Source organism: Camelus dromedarius, chromosome 14, assembly GCF_036321535.1.
Source record: "Camelus dromedarius isolate mCamDro1 chromosome 14, mCamDro1.pat, whole genome shotgun sequence".
Taxonomy (NCBI): domain Eukaryota; kingdom Metazoa; phylum Chordata; class Mammalia; order Artiodactyla; family Camelidae; genus Camelus; species Camelus dromedarius.
In genome coordinates, this window is record NC_087449.1 from 46009705 (window position 1) to 46028031 (window position 18327).

The 18327-nt window shown below is 51.3% G+C and overlaps 1 protein-coding gene across 1 annotated transcript; it reads right to left on the bottom strand.

The window, feature by feature from the left end:
* Positions 1 to 1547: 1547 nt before the first annotated feature.
* On the bottom strand, positions 1548 to 18098 carry TFAP2E (transcription factor AP-2 epsilon). Its single transcript, XM_031464719.2, has 7 exons — positions 18072 to 18098; positions 17268 to 17750; positions 16620 to 16671; positions 6314 to 6536; positions 5006 to 5124; positions 4369 to 4510; positions 1548 to 2569 (listed from the first exon to the last, which is right to left on the bottom strand). The coding sequence occupies exons 1-7, from the start codon at positions 18096 to 18098 to the stop codon at positions 2287 to 2289; spliced, it is 1329 nt and encodes a 442-aa protein (XP_031320579.2). The 3' UTR covers positions 1548 to 2286.
* Between the last annotated feature and the right edge of the window lie 229 nt (positions 18099 to 18327).

The window sequence follows — 18327 nt, forward strand, 5'->3', positions numbered from 1 at the left end:
TTTTCCTCCACTCCTTTCATATTGGTGGGTTGGGGTGGGGAAATTTCTTGGGAAAAGAAATCACATCTTTGGACATTTATCCTGGGAGATGATGCCAAGTTCTTTGATTTCTGCAAAACACCTGACCATCTGTCTCTGACAGCACACCTACAAAGAACTGGGGGAAGAGAGTTCTAGGCAAAGAGAAGGATAAGTACAATGGCCCTGACATAAAAGTGATTTGAGGAACAGAAAGGAAACCAATGTGGCTACAGCAAAATGAGTGATGAAAAAAATAGTTTTAAGATATGGTTGAAGAAATAGGCAAAGTCTAGATCTTTGCAGGGCTTTAGTATGAAGGCGTACCAGTGAAAACAGGGAGACCAGTTGAAAGAATTGCAATAGTCTTGAGGACTAGGGTGGCAGCAGAGGAGATAGAAGAGGATGGACTCCTGATTGGTTGAGTGTAGGGAAAGACTCAAATATGACTCCCTAGTTTCTGGCTTGAGCAGCTAGGTAGAGGGTGGTGCCATTTACTGAGGTGAAGAGGCTGGCCAGGTCAAGATTTGAGTACTTGAGTCAAGTACTTCATATTGGACATGAGTAGAAGAGAATGTTTCAGAAAAGAACAAGTGGTCAGCCATGTCAAGTGCTGCTAAGTCCGGACAAAAGAGCCTTCGGATTTGACCTTGTGGCCATTGATGACCTTGCTGAGTGGATTTCCATAGGCTGGTAAGGGATAGAAGCCAGATTGAAGTGGGTTGAAGAGTGAATTGGGGGTGAGGTAGTGGAGGTGGGGAGTGTAGCAATCTTTCAAAAACTTTAACTAAAAAAGTAAATGGGGAAAGGATTTATGTTTGTAAGGTAAGAGATCCTCGAACATGTGTCCTTTGGGGCATGATCTAGCGGACGATTCAGTAGAGAGGAAGAGACTGAAGGTGCAGGAAAGAAAAAACAGCCTGAAGAATGGAATCCTCAAGACAAAAGAGGTGGATTAGAATGGGCCAAACAGATAAACAGACACAGTCAGCAGCATTTATACTGACACACATGCAGACCCACACTGGTGGACATGGTTAACATATCACATAGACCTAATAGCCAGACTGACACATTGACAAACAGGCCCTGCAAGTCACAATAATACACAAACAGCCCCTGTCAGGATTCACTTAACACAAACACACACACACACAAAACTAATAGCCACAGTGACAAGCCAGATAGACCCACCATCTGCACCCCCTCACGCAGAGGTGCCCATAGCCCCCTGTGAGGGTTTCCCTTTAGAAGCTTCTTTCTACTTCAACCTGTCCTAATTCCCAGGCGCTGCCTCTCCCTGATGACCTTGCCCAAGTCTTGGAAGGCAAGTCCAGGCCTGGGCTGAAGAAGGACAGGGAAGGCTTCATATTGAATGAAAAGATTTTATTAAGAGAATGAGAAAGCAATCTTGAGAGTTGGGGAGATACACTGACTGCAGGATCATGAAAAACAACAGCAAATACAAAATACCAGCAACAACCGCAGGGTCCCTGACCTTCTTCCCTCCCAGCCCACCCACAGCCCTTTGCAAGCAAAATCACCCTCTCCATTCCTGGTCTAGCTGGACATCTTGGTACATGAGCAGAAGACAGTGAAATGGGAGTTTTCAACTCATTGGGATAAATAAGTTGCACTGGAAATTTTTAAACTTTAAATTTAATTACAGCATAAATAAATAGGGCAGACAGCAACAGGACTGAAGTGCAGCCTGGATTCAAGTTCTGCAATTTGTGCTTTTTCTCTGTTCTTTGAGGGCCCCTTCTGCCCACTTCTTCCCAAGAGTGGGAGGAGTCCAAAGAGCCCACTGGGGCCTCCTGCCAGCACCTCTTTTCTGGGGATGGGAGATTCTGGGATGAAGGGCACCAACTCCTCAGTAGCACCTCTCGTTTGTTAATTTCTCTCCTACTCAGTAAAAACAGCAAGGCCTTGGTTCCTAGGAGCACCCATTACCCTCATGGGTAGCACTGGCGCCAAGAAGCAGGCTTTTCCATGCCAATTTCCTGTCCAAGCCCTTCTCAGCAATAAAGGGTCAGAAAATTGCACACGTGAGGCAGATGCCTGGGCCCTCAACTTATCAACAAACCACTACAGAGGCCACCTCCCCTTACTCCAACCCAGGCCCCTAAATTGGGGGTTTCTGGAGGAATATTCTCTTTCTGGCCTGACTCCAACTCCAACTTTTAGTCCTTTCAGGCTCCCCCTAACCAGAAGTGGAGACCTCATTTCAGGCCTTGGGACCCCTTAGGGATGGGGCAGGGGAAGCAGTTACTTCCGATGCTTGGTATCCTTCTCCGAAGCCTTGGTATCGCCATGCTCACTGCCCGCACTGCTTAGAAACATCTTGTCCAACCCTTTGAGTGCCTCCAACAAGTAGTTCTGGAAAGCAGTGAGGGCAGCACAGATGGCGGGCCCGCCAAAGCCATGGGTGATGAGGCTAAAGTGTGTCAGGCAGCTCTGCACGCCAGGCTCCAGGATGAGTGCTGGGCGGCTGTTGCCTAGTGGCGAACGGTCCTGTGCCATCAAGTCTGCAAACTCTTTGCAGATCTGCCTAGGGTGGAGGAAGGAGGGTCAGAGGTTAGAGGACAAAGGTCTGAGTCCAGGGAAGGACCCACCACTTGCTGGGCACTTTATATACGTCATATATATGACTGCTGACCCAATAGCCTGCAAATGATGATCATACCCATGTTACAGAAAAGTAAACTAAGGTTCAGAGATATTAACTGACTTGCCCAATATCGCAAAGCTAATAAATAGCACATGCCAATACCCTACGATCTCTTTTCCTTTGGTGTCCTGCCCACATTCAAAGTCCAGCTCAACTCCTACCTTATCTAGGAAACTTTCCTTGATTCCTACCTCCACCTGAAATACCCAATGTTTCAAGGGCTTTGTCTATGAAATTTTTAGCAAACAATCCAGAATCTGCCTTAAGTAACTGAAAGAATAGCTAGCAGTGAACATGAATTGAGGCATACATCCCACTTAATGTGCATACATCTCACTTAACTCTTACAACAAATCTGTACTGCTATCATCCCCACCATATGGAAAGGAAACTGGTTGGTTGGTTTCAGACAGGGTAGATGACCTGCCCAAGTGACTAGGCTGTAATTTGAATCCAGCTCCAGTTTGCAGCCATTATTCATTTCTGTGTGTGGCTCGAGCAGGAGAATCACTTGTGTCTCATCTTTGCATCACTATGGAGCCATCAGCATCTTAGACGTGACTGGGACCCAGGAAGTGCTTGATTAGTTAGCTGATTAATGAGTGAGGTGAGTCCTGCCCTAGATATGTTTCTCCAGCTGCAACAGGAGCAGCCTCAAAGGTCCCATGAGTCATGGCAGTCCCAGGAGTCTGTGATTCCACTTCTGCCTAGGGGACTTGAGGAAATCTCAAAGGAGGAAAGGTGGAGTTGTGATTTGAAGGACTGCATTAGGTGGGGGGACTGGATGGTGTTCTAGGCAGAAGAGCAAGCCCAAGGATGGGAGGGTAGGAGAGCAAGTGGGTCAGTTGAAGTGGGTGGAGGTTGTGCAGACCAGATTGTGAGGGCCCTCAAAGAAGTCTGGACTTTACAGATTGGTGATTTTCAGACACCCCATTCCCACCCTCTGTGTATGTGTGTTTCTTCTTGCAATGGGACCCTTTCAAAAACTAAATCCTAGTGGAATACCACTTCATTAAACAGGCTCTGTGGCATTCCCACAGAACCTAGTTTGACAGTCAATGCAGTAGCAGTGGGAGCTACTGAAGGCTTTTGGGTAGGGGAGCAGTGCTTGTACAGGGAGGCTGAGGGAAGAGAGGGGCATTGAGATGCAAGTCTAGGAGTGAGATTGGGAGACCATAGTTGAGGGGGGGCAGCATGTGAGTTGTGGTGAGGGAGGCATCAAGACTTGCAAAGAGGTCAGATATGAAGTAAAGACAAAGGAGGGTCAACCCGGGAGCCTGGGTGGGTATGGGTGCCACCCATGGAGGTGACTGGAGCAGAGGTGCTGATTGTCAAGGCTCAGGCAGGGGGAGGAAGACTAGGGAACTCAGACTGATGATAGGACTGAGACTGGTTGGTGCCACGGGGCAGTGTATTGGGGCATGGTACCCACACATAAGCCTGTGTAAGCCTGTCTGTGACACTGTTTCTGCTGGTGTACAGAACCCAGATATGCTCATATGTGTCCATGTGTACCCCTGTCTCGTGCACAGCATGGAGCCTAGGTATGCCTGTGTGCCACTGGTGCCACATGTACCATGTATATCACATGTGCATGAGTGGTATCTGTCGTGCCCATGCTTGGTGTCTGTGTCTGTGCACTGCACCAGCACGAGCCTGTGCATAGCACCCTCACTCACTTGGCAGCCAGCAGCATGCTCTTGCGGCTGTGCAGTTCCCCAGGGTCAGCATGCTGTCGGCACAGGTACTCGGCGGCTGCCTTGGCTGGGAACTCGGTCTCGCAAACATAGCCAAAGTCTCGGGCCAAGTGCACGGCCTCTCCTGAGGGGAGGGGAGACAGAGAGATGAGCCATGACTACAGCCAGGTGCACCTCTGAGCCCGAACCTTGACCCTCCAACCCCTGACCAGGGCCTGCCTGCTCTATCCTGCTTCTGTAGTCCCTTCTCAGCTCTACCCTAGAACCCCACTGCTCTCCCTTGGGGCCACCCGGGACGGGCTCTGAGCTCAGGGGTGGGACCTGAGCCCACCATATATCCCACAGTCTGAACTCAAGATGACCAAGCCCGGGGTCACCAACCTCCAGGGAAGGGACACTGACCCCCTCATCCCTCTGCCGTATGTAGACACTGGCCACTCTTCCCTTCACACACACACACACACACACACACACACACACACGCTCTCTTCTGCATACCCACATATAACACAAACACCTTACTTATACATGATGCAGAGAACACACACATGAGTAAGCATACCCTCCTGCATTAGAGGCAGTCACACTGAATGACACATGCCCCTCAGGCCTCATTTACCCTCTACTAGTGAAGTCAGCAGCGTCACATTGGCGGCCTTGCGTCGGCCAGCTGGCAAGTTGAGCCCAATCTTCTCCAGCCGTTCCCGCAGACACCGGCCTCCATTCTTGGACTTGGCCCTTGACATGCACACAGAGACAGACACACACTATGAAGACAAGATAGAACCATGTAGGTTACATGACCCCAACAGGGCCTTGCTGCCTCCACCAACCCTGCTGAGGCTTGGGTCTGGCCCTGGGGACACTCTGGGGGGGTCTATTAGCCTGATGCCAATCTCCTTAATCTCACTGGTTTTACAACCAAGATGGGAATGGGGGCCCACCACCCAGCTCCAGGAAACCCTAATTTCTCCCTAATCCTTTCAACAGCAGGGACAGCCCAAGATAGGGCAGGATAGACTAGCATCTTAGAGTCCTTTTTCCCACCTTAGCACACCAACAGGGCTACCCAGGGACACACAGACAGATACATGAGGAAACACAGTTACACACACAGCTGCCCAGGAGCACACAGATACACACACACACACACAGATGAAGACACACTGAGGGCCAAGAATAGAGACACAGACCCCAACAGAGACCGACACAAACTCAAGACACCCAGGGACACAGAGACACATGTTCACGCCAAGTCAGGATCCCAGGGACATTTTTGTACAGACACTCACAGACTCCAAGCTCCACTGGGATGCTGAAAGAGACTAGGAATAGGGAGATTCTCCCACACCTGCACAAATGCAGCCCCTACACACAGGTACAGACATGTAAACATACATATGTCTAGCTCCAGGTGCACATGCAATCACACACATACATGCATGCACACAAACACTGTCCTCAAGCACATCAAAACTCATAGCCCTGAAGCAGAAATATCCTACCCAGGCACAAGGACATGCAGAGAGAGAGACAAACACAACTCTGAAGAAAAACCAAGGACCCCATGTTCGCCACCCCAAAGCACACACACCAGAGAGGCCTATACTGACCCAGGGAATGGGTCTTCTGTCCTGGGGGGTGGAATGAAGATGGCATCCTCCCTTCCTGCCCAATGTGGGTGAGTCCTCCATCCCTTCTCTGTACCCAGGCTCCTCTCCACCCCCACCCCCAAGCCCACAGACCCGTGGGAGCTGCTGGGGATCCAGGCCTGCCCCGGAGCATGCACAACTCCAGGGAGACAGGGTGGAGATGATCCTGTGGACTGGAGTGGGGCTGGCCCCTCTCTGATCCCCTGAGAAAGTCTGAAATGACCACAGATTTTAGCCCTGGCACTGTGCAGGGAGTTGTGGGCTGGCCTTCCTACCTTCGAAGGACTCCACCCAGGAGGGAGGCATTGAGACACTCAGGAGGTGAGAGTCGCCGTTGGACCTCCCCCACTGTCACCTTGTACTTGGATGTCGAACTGAGCAGAGAGAGCCGGCCTGGCACAGAGCAGAAGACCTCACTGGGGTTCGTGATGCCGCCAACCAAGCTGTCTTTGGCCAAGGAGAGGGCAGAAAGGCTGCTGGCTTTGGAGGGGATGGGGACTGTGGAGCAGAAGCAAGAGCAAGGGAGAGAGAGACAACACTGAGCCAGGGACCACAGGACACAGCCAGTAACCAGCTGTGGCGGGAACACATTGATGAAGCATCAGCTGTCCATGGGCACCGCGCTAACACGCTGTGCACACACAACTGTACTACACGTCCCCGCACTTTTCAGAAGGTGGTTCCCCTATCCCTGCTTTACAAGGGAGGAGACTCAGGCACAATGAGGTTAACACGACTCACTCAAGCTCACTCAGCTAGTGAGTGGTAGAAATGAAACCCAAAGTTCTCTGGGTCTTGAACCCCTGTTCCCTTCACCGAGTCAGGCTGGTTCCCTGTTAAAATTCAAACGGCTTCAGCATTCTTGGAGTTTTGGCATGTGTCATCAGAGAAGGGGCTGGAACTAAGGAAATGGAGCCTGAGCTGGAGGCAGGATTCCTAGGTCCCTGCAGCAGGGCCCAGCCAGATCTGTGCAATCACAAGGAGTCCCCGATTCCCCCTTGCTCACTTGTGATGCCCATGTCTCCCCTCCACCCCAGATCAGTGAAGGGCCCGGGAGCTTTGGACTGTCACATCCCGGAGACAGGGAGGTTATGCTCCCATTAGGCCTCCAGCCCTGGCCCCTTTCCTGCCAAGTCACTCTGGGATGCTCAAGGAGACCAAGAATAAAGAGACACACCCTACAGCCCCCTACCCCAAATGCTCTCTATCTACTAATACCTATGAAAGGGCATGGAAGGGAATCCAAGAAGTTTGTTTTCCAACACCCACTTGGACACTCTTGGCTCTAAAAGTTCTTCCTGCAGTCTAACCTCCATCTTCCTGCTAAGCCCTCAGAGGGAAGGGAGAATGACTGAGGCACTTGCTCCCTCTTCAGCTTCTCTTCTTTCAAAGAAGTGAGAGCCTTGGTAGAGGTCTTGTGTGTTTGGGGAGGGTGGGTTAAGTGGGGAGCCTGAGGTCAGTAGTTACTGAGCATTCACTATACTATGTGTTCCACAGATAACCTCACTGAATCCTCAGAACAACCCACCAGGGGGCTACATTTATTATTCCCATTTTTCAGATGGGACTGAAGCCCAGAAAGTTGAAGTAAGGTGTCTGAGATCACACAGCTGGTAGACTTAGGACCAGTAGCAAGCCCTGGACTGTGGTCTCAAAGCACTCAGCCCTCCAGTCATTTGGCAAATATTTACTGAGCACCTGCATGCCAGAAACTGCTAAGCCTCAGGAATGCAGAGGTAAGCAAGGCTGGCCCAGTCCCTGGCCTGGCACAGTCCCTCCAGCTTTTCCCTCTCTGAATGCACATTCGAACCCTCCACCCCATCACCCAGCCAGAAACCTCAGTGAGGCCTTCCACACTGCCCTCCCCCACCACGTCCCATCCATCACCGTGTCATACGACTTTCATTCCTCCACGCGCCCTGGATAGAGCCACTTCTCCGCGTGAACAGGGATGCTCACTCACTATCCACCTGAATTTCTGCATAGCCCCTGCACCAGAGGGATCTTTCTGAAACACATAGCACTCCCCAGCCTAGAACCTGTCAATGCATAGTCAGCTCCCTGAGAATCAAATTCCAGCTCCACAGCTGAGCAGAACGAGGCCCCTATCCCTCAGTGAGTGCCCGCTGTAGAGCAAGTGCTTCACATGAACAGCTCTGGTGGTGGATGCTATTCCCCACCCCCACTTCAAGATGAAGAAACTAGAAGTTCAAAGAGGTTAAGATGGCACAGCACTAAGGAGCAGAAATGGGTCTTGAACTCTGATTACGGACTTTAAAGCTCACACCCTTAACTGTCATAATGCCCTCCTTCCTCCTCCTCTGGGGTCCAGCTCCTGCCTACCCCTCTTGCCTGGTCCTCCACCTGCCCTTTAGGCTCTTGACCCATGCTGACCAATACAAATATACTATGAGGCACATATATAAGTTTAAAACTTTTAATAGCCCTTACTTAAAAACAAAGTAAGAAGAAACATGTAAGACTAATTTTAATATATTTTTTACTTACCCCAATATATAAAAATATTATCACTGACGCATATATAAATCAATCAACACTTTAAAAGTTATTAATGAGCTATTTTACATTCTTTTCTTATATTTGGTCTTCAAAATTCAATGCATATTTTACACTTACAACCCATCCTAATTCAGATCAGCCACATTTCAAGTGCTCAGTAGCCACTCAGGGCCTGAGGCTCCCGCAGTGGACAGCACAGTTCTAGACCTCGAAGGCGGGGAGCATAACAGGTAACATGCATGAGACGCAGGAGACCCCATACTTGGCTGAGTGTTACCATGCAGGACACACCCACGTGGCCAGAACTCTTAGGTTTTTTTGTATGAACGTTTGTTTGTTTGTTGCTGATGAGAGCAGGATTTTGGATTTCTAGGTGAAATCTCTGGATTTCTAAACATTGACAACTGATTCAAAAATTTAAAAACCCAGCACAGGTCAAATGGAACATGTGTGAAGTGCTACCTGGGATGTGGGATGCTTTTAGAGCCCCACAGAACTGCTCGCTCTCTGTCTTGGGGTCCCGCCTCCATTTTACTAAGCAGGACACCCTCCTTCTGAAGCCTTAGTCCAGGCAGCATCCACCATGCAAAGCCTCCTGGGCCCTCAGCCTCAGCTCCCTCTCACCTTCAACTGCTGTCCTTACTACACTGAACCTCATGTCTGCTTTCTCCTCTGTCTTCCCCACCAGCCAGGAGTGCCTTGAGGGCAGGATCTTGGCACAGGCGGGTGTCAGTGGATGTGGAATAAATGAATGAAGCAGGGCCCTTTGAAACCTGGAATCGGAGGGGTGACAGCTCACAGCCCAGATATGGGGGGGCATTAGGGGAACCTCATTCCGTGTTTTAACACTGATAGTAAAATTGCCCTTCCTCCCTGGGTTGGTCCCCATTCAGGCACCAGGGAGGGGCCAAAAGGTCATGGATGGGGGTGAGGGGAAGAAGTGGAGAGGTGGAGGGATGTGGAGCAACACACACCCTTCTCTGGGCAAGCTCTCCATCCCCAGAGCAGAACCAAAACTAGGGTGAGGCAAGTGAGGCACTTGCCTCTTGGGTGCAAAATTTAAGGAGGCACCAAAAACTCAGCAATCAAGATAAACAGTATTTTAATAAAAATATTTTTTAAAATAAAAATTAATCTAAAAATCCATGATGACAAAATATAAAAATGTAAACAGAAGCAGGCTCTGATCCTGCTCCTGCACAACCCTGCCTCACTCTCCTTATCCTAATGCCAGCCTCCCTCTAGAGCCCCAGACTGAGGAGCAAGGATGTCCTGACCAAGAGACACACTGACTCTGGACATGCCACAGCAGCCGTGCCACCCCCACCCCAGTGTCTCCCAGGCCTCTGCACTGCTTCTCTTTGTGTCCTGCCTTGAGGGGACCTTTTGGGGTGAAGAGACTGTTCCCTATCTTGATTATTTCAGTGGCTACATGACCAAATGCTTAATTTGTCAAAATTCATAGAAATGCACTTCTAACAAGGATGAACTATACTATGTGTAAATTAGAGCTCGTTTGACTTTAAAAAAATAAAACTACGAATTAATAAATTAACAAGAAGGGCAAAGTGACTGTCCTCTCTCCCATGACCCCTAGCCAGAGGGAGAGGTCAGAGGAATAGAAAATTCTTCTCTCCTCCAGCAGCCTCCTCCATCCAGCTTTTATTAAAACCTGGGGACCCCTGAGGCCAGGCCCTGTAAGAAAGGAGAGAGACCAAAGCTGTATGAGGCTGTTTCTGCATGTGCAAATGGACATATGTGAGCACACGTGTGCCACACAAATGTCTCTACATAAAAACTACATGCCGTGTCATAGAGCAGTGAGGGTGAGATTGTGCATGTGCGCATTTACTCAACCACAAATACTGAGCGCCAGCTATCTTGCATATAGTCTCTGCCTTCCTCAAGTGTCGCAGGAATGTGGCAACATGCATAAGGATATCTGCATGTGCTTTTGCTTCACTGATATATCTAAACACAGAGTGCATGCTGGATTTCTGCAAATATAGATGTAGCTAATGTAAGTGCATGAACAGGTGGACGTGTATTTGTATGTATCAATTACAGACTTTGCTTCTTCCCCGACTTGTCCCCTTTTCCTCAGAGCTGCTTCCTTCAAAGATGACAGAGGCATGAAGGCTAAGGTTAGGAAAGCAGGTGGCCGGGGGGAAGGAGCGGTCATGGAGGTAGGAATTAACTAGCACAGACTGCAAAACAGGGACACTGGTGCTTGTCTCCTACAGCACAATGAGTCCTGAAGCTAAAGTGGTCTATCCATGGTGTCCCCCTGACCACACACACAGAACCCATTCACATGTACACACTCCTACAGATGTATGAGCTCCTAGTTATTCAGCCTATCAGACAAAGACTTTCACACTCAAGTCTATATATTCTATCTACAGGTGGTTGGTATGGCCTGAACACTGAATCTGGGGAGTATGCAACAGACTCTCGTTGAAAGCTGGTTAAAACTGCAGTTCTTTCTAGAAGAAAATATAGAAGAAAAATCTTCATGACCTTGGGTTGGGCAAAGAGTTCCTAGATACAACACCAAAAGCATGATCGATAAAAGAAAATAATTGATAAACCGCAAATTCATCAAAATTAAAAACTTTTGCCCCTGAAAATACACTATTCAGAAAATGAAAAGACAAACCACAGCCTTGAGGAAAATATTTGCAAGTCATATATCTTATGAGGGATGTGTATCCAGAATAGATAAAGAATTCTTATAATTCAATAGTAAGATAAACAACCCAATTAGAAAATGGCAAAAATATGTGAATAGACATTTCACTAAAAATGATATATGAATGGCTAGTAAGCACATGGAAACATGCTCAGCATCATTAGCCCTTAGGGGAATGCAGTTTAAAACTATACTGAGATACCACCAAGATGGCTATAATCAAAAAGACAGACATATCAAGTGTAGACAAGGATATGGAGAAACTGGAACCCTCACACCTTGCTGGTGGGAATGTAAAATAGTACAAGCTGTGTTAGAAATTGCTGGGGAGTTTCTTAAAAAATTAAATACAAACTTACCATAAAATCCAGCAATTCCGCTCCTAGGAATTAAAGAGCAATGAAAATGTATGTCCACAAAAAGACACCTGTGTGAATGATCATAGCAGACTTATTCATCATAGCCAAAAAGTGGAAGCAAGCCCAGTGCCCACCAACTGATGAATGAATAAACAAAATGTATTACATCCATACAATGGAGTACTACTAAGCAATAAAAAGGAATTAACTGCTGATACAGAATACAGGTGAACTTCAGAAACATAAGTAAAAGGAGCTAGATGCAGAAGTCTACATATTTATATGTCCCATTTATATAACATGTCCAGAATATGCAAACTTACAGACAGAAAGCAGATCAGTGGTTGCCTAAGGCTCGGAGTGGGAATTAACTACAAACAGAAATGGAGGAATTCGGGAGGTGGGTGATGGAAATGTCTTAAAACAGATTGTGAGAATATGAAAACAAATATATGTATGTATATGTATGACTGAAACATTATGCTATAGGCCAAAATTTGACTGACTATACTTCAATAAAACAAAACAAAACAGGTTGTGCCAATGGTTACACAAGTCTGTAAATTTACTAAAAATCATCAAGTTGTACTCTTCCAATGGGTGAATTTCAGGTATGTAAATTTTACTTCAATCAGTTAATAAATGAAGTTCCAGGGCCAGGAATTCCTATTCTGTAGATGTGGGATGGTGCCCAGGAAATCTGCATTTTTAAACAAGCACCCCCAGGGGATTTGATGCATGTGGCTCCTTAGATTACACTTTGGGTACTACTGGTCCAAAGCCTGGGGGGAAGGGACAGTAGGAAGAAGGCAGACAGGAGGCCCGCTTGAGTTTCCTCTTCTCCCTCAATGGGATCTGCTGGGTAAGTTTCCTTCTCATCAACTGCTAGAAGGTTTCTTTTATTTTTATTTATTTGTTTTTATTGAGGTATAGCTGATGCACAATATCATATGTTTCAGAGGTACAACATAATGATTCACATTTTTAAAGGTTATATTCCATTTATAGTTGTTATAAAATATTGGTTATACTCCAAGTATTGTCAGATATATCCTTGTAGCTTATTTATTTTGCACATAGTAGTTTATACCTCTTAATCTCCCACTCCTATCTTGCCCCTTCCCCCTCCTCACTCCCCTAGAGAGTTTCTTTTAAATATAGCTCCTACCCTTCATTGCTCTGTATGCTGTATGCCGCCCTCAGGTACAGTTCACACTCCATCTGCATGGGCACTGGTTTTTTAGTCTCATTCTGGGGCAGATGGTAGCCTGGGAGGCAAGTGAAGCAGGGTTGCAGAAGTGCAGGGTTAGATTCCATCTTTATGTAAAATTTTGACATTTTGTTTATAGTGATTTTTTTGCATTAAAAATTTTAAATAGTGCACTAAGGTATATTATTTATTTTGATTACTGAGTTTTTAGATGCCCTCCTAAATCTTGCCCCAGGTGAGTACTTACACCCAGTTCTATCCCTGCTTGGAGATTGACTTGGAAGCCCAGAACCTCCCCACTCCCTTTTCCTTCCCCAGAGCCAGGGTGAACAGAGGAAAGGGTGACTATTTACCTCAGCTCCTGCCCTGGAGATGCCCTGAGAATGGACAAGGTAGCCCAGCAGAGAGGGATTCCCCACCTCCAACTAGGCAACCACCCACTCTCCTAGGAGGGAAGGAGGAATATTGCAATTCTCATCCCCAAACCACTCCCCTCTACCTATGACTGTATAATCTGAAACCAGAGATTTTTAACCTTTGTAAACCTGTCTGGCTTTCCAAAGCGAGGGCATATGCACATGCTGTGCCTTGTCGGGTGAAAATAGCTTGGCCCTTTGTACACCGCCTCACCAAATGCACTCAAACCTCAAAATCCATCACACATTCATTCAACAAACCCCAAGGAGCACCCACTGAGTCCTGTCCTAATATCTCTTTCAGAAAGCCTCCCAACCTCAGGCACTCACCGCTCTTCTTCTGAGCTCCCATTGTGACCTGTACAGACCCCGTTCACTGCCTTTCTGGGCTGAAAATATTCCTGTCCATGTCTGTCTTTCCAGCCATGTCTATTTTCTGTGCCCCTAGGACAGGTCACAAAACTGGAAGTGACAAGTGGGTGTAGAAAATCGAGGGCTCCTTGCTTCCCTTCGTGTGGGCCTCAGCCCCATCTGCCATCCCTGCCCCACGCCCGCCCTGGTTGCAAGACGCTGCCGACTTGGAAGTGTGTAGTAGGGCAAGGACTTCGCCTCCCCTCCCCTGCCTGGGATAGTGATTTTACAACCCAAATCTGGTCCCTAGAGTTTCCAGGCTCCCCTCCCCTCACACACTGTTGACGATGAGGCTTGAGGCCTCCTGAGGTAGGAAGGCTGTTTCTGGGGTAGGGTTGGGGCTGCCCCCGTTTCACATGCAGGACCCCAACCGCCCAAGACATAGTTGCCCCTCAGCCAAACCCGGGAGGAGCGGGAGGAATCCCTTACTTCAGCTAGCCAAGAACAACTTTCTATAATTCCAAGGCCCGGGCCGGAAAGGGATGGTCCCTCACCAACCCTTAGCAGGTGCCAGAGAACTTGAGGACACGACATGGGCTCCCGATGCAGTCGGAAGGACGTGAGGGCGAAGGTGGGTGATAATCAATGGTGTCCGAGGGACGGGCGGCGTGGCCGGAGTCCCGCAGCGACTGCTGAGGGCCCAGGTGAAAATTACTCGCTGCGCGGGCCGTGGAGGTTCCAGGGCGCCGGGCTCTAGCCGGGCCACCTGCTTAGCCTCAGTTCGATCTCTCGCCCGCGCACCCTCTGAGGTCGGAACCTCGGTGAACCAGCTCTGCCTCCATGTTTGCAAAGCCGGAAAGCGCCGCACTGACCCTCTCTCCTTGCCAAAGGCCCGCGGTGCCAGCCGAAAGCCAAGTTCGCGGCTCGGGAACCCAGCGCTTCCTTCCACAGGGAGCCCCGGCTCTTGCCCCTCCCATTTTGCTTTATTTTTATTGCTCAAGGCTGTGACCTGACGTCCAGGTTGGGGCCCCCAGGGAGCAGTCCCCAGCTCAGGTCGCCGGTGCTCCACTGGGCCACCGACGTACTGACACAGCTGTGCGGCCGGTGTGCGCGCCCGCGTGGGCGACGTCCTTCGCCGCACCAGCGCCCATGTCCACCCCCTTCTCCCCGGAGCCAGCGCGCAGCACTCGGGCAGTTCCGGCCATATTCGTGTTACTGGGACCGCTTCTGGGGATGCCGGTGCACACCTAGGATCCGGGATTTATGAAAGGTGATGTCCTTTGAGAAAAACCAACTCGAGGCAATTTTGATTCTTCTTCATAGTCAGTCTTTTTTCCTGGCTCTGGCCCAGGGGGTTGGGGTTAAAGGTACTCAGAGCCCCAACTGATATTTCTACCCTTACCCAGGGCATAAGTCCCCAAGTCCCCTTCTAAAATGCAGGGTCCTGGCCCCTCAAGACCAGGGAGAAGTGGGGAACTGGGGGCTGAGACCACGGTCGAATCTCCGGGTGAAAGCAGCCCAGCGGCAGGCTCTTGACACTGCAGACCGAGCTCTCCCTTCCGTGGGGTTAAAAAAAAATTCCACGAAACCAGCGCAGTGCCTGCCAGCGAAGAGCTGGCTCCCAGCGCACACCTCCGCCCGACTCCAGGCAGCCTCCAGGCAGCCGGGTTCCCAGCATCCTCCCCACACCCCCAGTTCCAGGTAGTAGCCTCAATACCTGAAGCCCCCTTTCCCCAAGTTCCAGGAGGCCTGTCCCTTCATCTTCCCCACACATACCCAGGTCTTCCAGCTAATTTCAGCCCTAGGTAATCCAACCTCAGGGCTTGTAAGTCCAGCTCCTGCCACCCTCACACTCAGCCCCCCACCCCTCCTGAGAACACATGGAGGGCAAAAAGAGCCCAGGCTTGAATTCACTCGTTTGAAAAACAACTCGAGCCAAATCCCACAGGAGCGGTGCCTGCCCCGGGCACAGCCGGCTTGTCTGTGCCTCCAAATTCCTCCTTGGCACCGGCCCCAAATCTAGGGAGCCCACTGGATGCCTGAGCCCCTCTAAATCTATCTCTGTCTTTCTCACCCTTCCCTGTCACATCCAGAATTCGGACCTCAGGTTAGAAAATCCACTGGAAGGCAGATCTCAGACCTCTAGCCTTTGCTAGTGCAGAGAGACACAACACCCCGAAAATACACAGGGAGCAACCCTACATCCCTACATGCTTAGAGATCCTCAGTGTCAAAGAACAAATTCTGGGACACAACAGAGACCCTGACACGTACATAGCGACGCCTAAACATATGGAAATTTACAACAGACACACATTGCACACACAGTAACAGAGACACTTACCAAGAAATACTAGAAAGAACCTAGGAAAGGAACATACAGAAGTACATGATCCCAAACTCACAGGGACACTGACACCTAGGAGTGGGCCAGCCCTAAGCCTCCTGCACACAGCCCAACGCAGTATTCACACAGCAGCTTCCCTAACCCTAAACGCTGAAAGAGGATCACACAAGGAGAAAAAAATTCCCTATGGAAACCACAGGCCCTGCTGGGAAGAGAGGGGCAGAAATCACCTAGGAGTCTAGGAAATAGTAAGGCTTTGTAAAGTGGAAATCGTTTAACGAAACGCATGGAAATAGCACCGCCATTACCGCCTCTTAGGAAACAGGGAAGTGGTTAAACTCGTTTTGCAAATGAACTCCAGATCCACAAGAGCGCCCTCCCCTTGGTACGGAGAGACCAGGCCCCTGCCCCGCTGGGCTGCCAGGGCAGCCAAGTGGGTGCAGACAGTCTCCGACTCACCCCAGGACATAGGCTCTGGGGCCAACTCACCAACCGGGGCAGCTGCCCAAGCTCTAGCCAGGCCCGCAGCCTCCGCTGCCCCTCTGTTGGGCCGGGAAGAGCGACCGATGGCCACCGAGCTTGGCGACGCACGGAGACGTGCGGTACAGGGAAGAAACTGTGTCTGTGTGCTGGGGCCTGCACCATCTCGCCTGGTTCTGCCCTGGCAGATGCACACCATTCCTTACCTTTCTTGATCACGGACTGATCCAGGAGGCTCATTCCCGGCTCATCCATGGCCTGCAAGTAAAACAGGGTGGTGGTAAGGAGGCTTGGAGACCAAATCTCCTGTCGTTTCCCAAGCCCCTGCTGTCCCTGGTCTCTGTACTGTCTGCTCCGCCCAACGCGAGCACCACCCGTCGCCTGCGGCAGAGACGGGCGGGACCAGGATTCACCTTGGCTCCACCATCCTTGCATTCCCTCACCTACTTCCCTGCGCTGGGTACCTCACCGTGTCATGCTAAAAGGGAATTTTGCACCTTAGACAGGCAACTCCTCCACCTCTTTTGACTCCAGGCACAGGCTGCCCCAGCAGACACACACTGGGCATAGACGCCCTACGTGCCCAGCGGAGAGGGACCGAAGTTGTTCAGCCCCTGCGCATTTACTCGGCGGAGGGTCACCGCCTTCCAGGCACGGCTCATGGACTCAATGCCAGGCCTCCTGAAAGGCCAAGCAGCGTCTAACCCTGGACGTGGGACGCACCCTCGGTCACAAGCAAGAAGTGGCAGGCTGGGAGAAAAGTTGGGTTCCTGCGCTGGGCACTCTTTGCCTCCAGCCAGATCCTAAGCCACCGCGGCCGGTTCTGGCCTATCCCGGACCCTAAGGGGCCTCACCTGCAGGTCCTCCAGGCCCGGCGGCGCCGCCAGCCCGGGGAGGCCGAGGGTCGCGTCGGCCAGGCCGTGCGCGCCGTCGGCCAGGCCGTGCAGGAGCCGGGGCACGGCGGCGGCGTACTCGCGTCTCGGGTCGAGGCCCAGGGCGCGGGCGGGCGCCGCCAGCAGGCCGGGCGGCTCATCGTGGGCGCGGGCGGCGGCACGGGGCGCGGCCCAGGTGGCCTGTGGAGGCTGCGGCTGTGCCAGGGGCGCCAGGCCGCCGTACGGGTCCCCGGCCAGGTGGGGAAAGGCGGCGGCGGCGTCGGGCGCCTGGCCGTAGGGCAGTGGCGGCTGCGGGTAGGGCGGCGGGAAGTAGGGCGGCTGGAAGTCGGCGGCAGCGGCGGCGGCCGGCGTGTGGCAGAGCGGCGGCGCCGGCCCGTAGGCCGCCTGGGGCAGAGACGATAGGCGGGCCCCACCAGCCGCTGCGCCCAGCCCGTCGGGGCGCTCCTGGGGAAGAAGAGGGGAGCGTTAGGCAACCCACCGTTAGCTGAAAGGACCCCAGCCCGAAAGGACCCTCCTCAGCTCCCCACGAGCCAGCTGCCATCCTGCTCGCTCCCGGGGATCCGAGGTCTATTCTCTGGGTGACCCGTGGGCGCGGGAGCCTCGGGCTGAGACAACAGTCTCCGGCGCGCACCGGTCTCAGCAGGGGGAGTCGCTGTGGCCCCCTTACTCCGAGATTTCGTTGGAGGAGTTCGTAAAGTCTAGTACTCAGGCTCTCCGATCCCCGGCCCGGTATGCCCCCGTGTCCCCGGGCCCGAGACTACTCACCATGGCAGAGTAAGTGTGCACCAGCATAGGGCGGGCAGCGCGGGGCGCGAGGCGTGGCGGCGGCGGAGCCCTCGCCCGACGGCGAGCGCTGCGGGAAGAGGTGCCGGGAGCCTGCACTGCCCGCGGGGGTCACTTTGCGGTGGAGGGGTGCGGCCCAGCCCGGAGCCTAGTAGGCGGCGGGTCCTCAGCAGTGGGCGCCCCCAGGCGGGTCCATGGGGTCGGACGTGAGCCGGACGGGCGCTGATCGCACTTGGAA

Excerpts from the sequence above, each read along its gene's own strand:
- TFAP2E (XM_031464719.2), bottom strand. The coding sequence starts at position 18,098 with ATGCTGGTGCACACTTACTCTGCCATG. Across the intron at positions 4,511-5,005 it reads GCTGACTTCACTAGTAGAGG|GAGAGGCCGTGCACTTGGCC; the intron begins GTAAATGAGGCC and ends CCCTCCCCTCAG. Across the intron at positions 2,570-4,368 it reads AGCATGCTGCTGGCTGCCAA|GCAGATCTGCAAAGAGTTTG; the intron begins GTGAGTGAGGGT and ends CCTCCACCCTAG.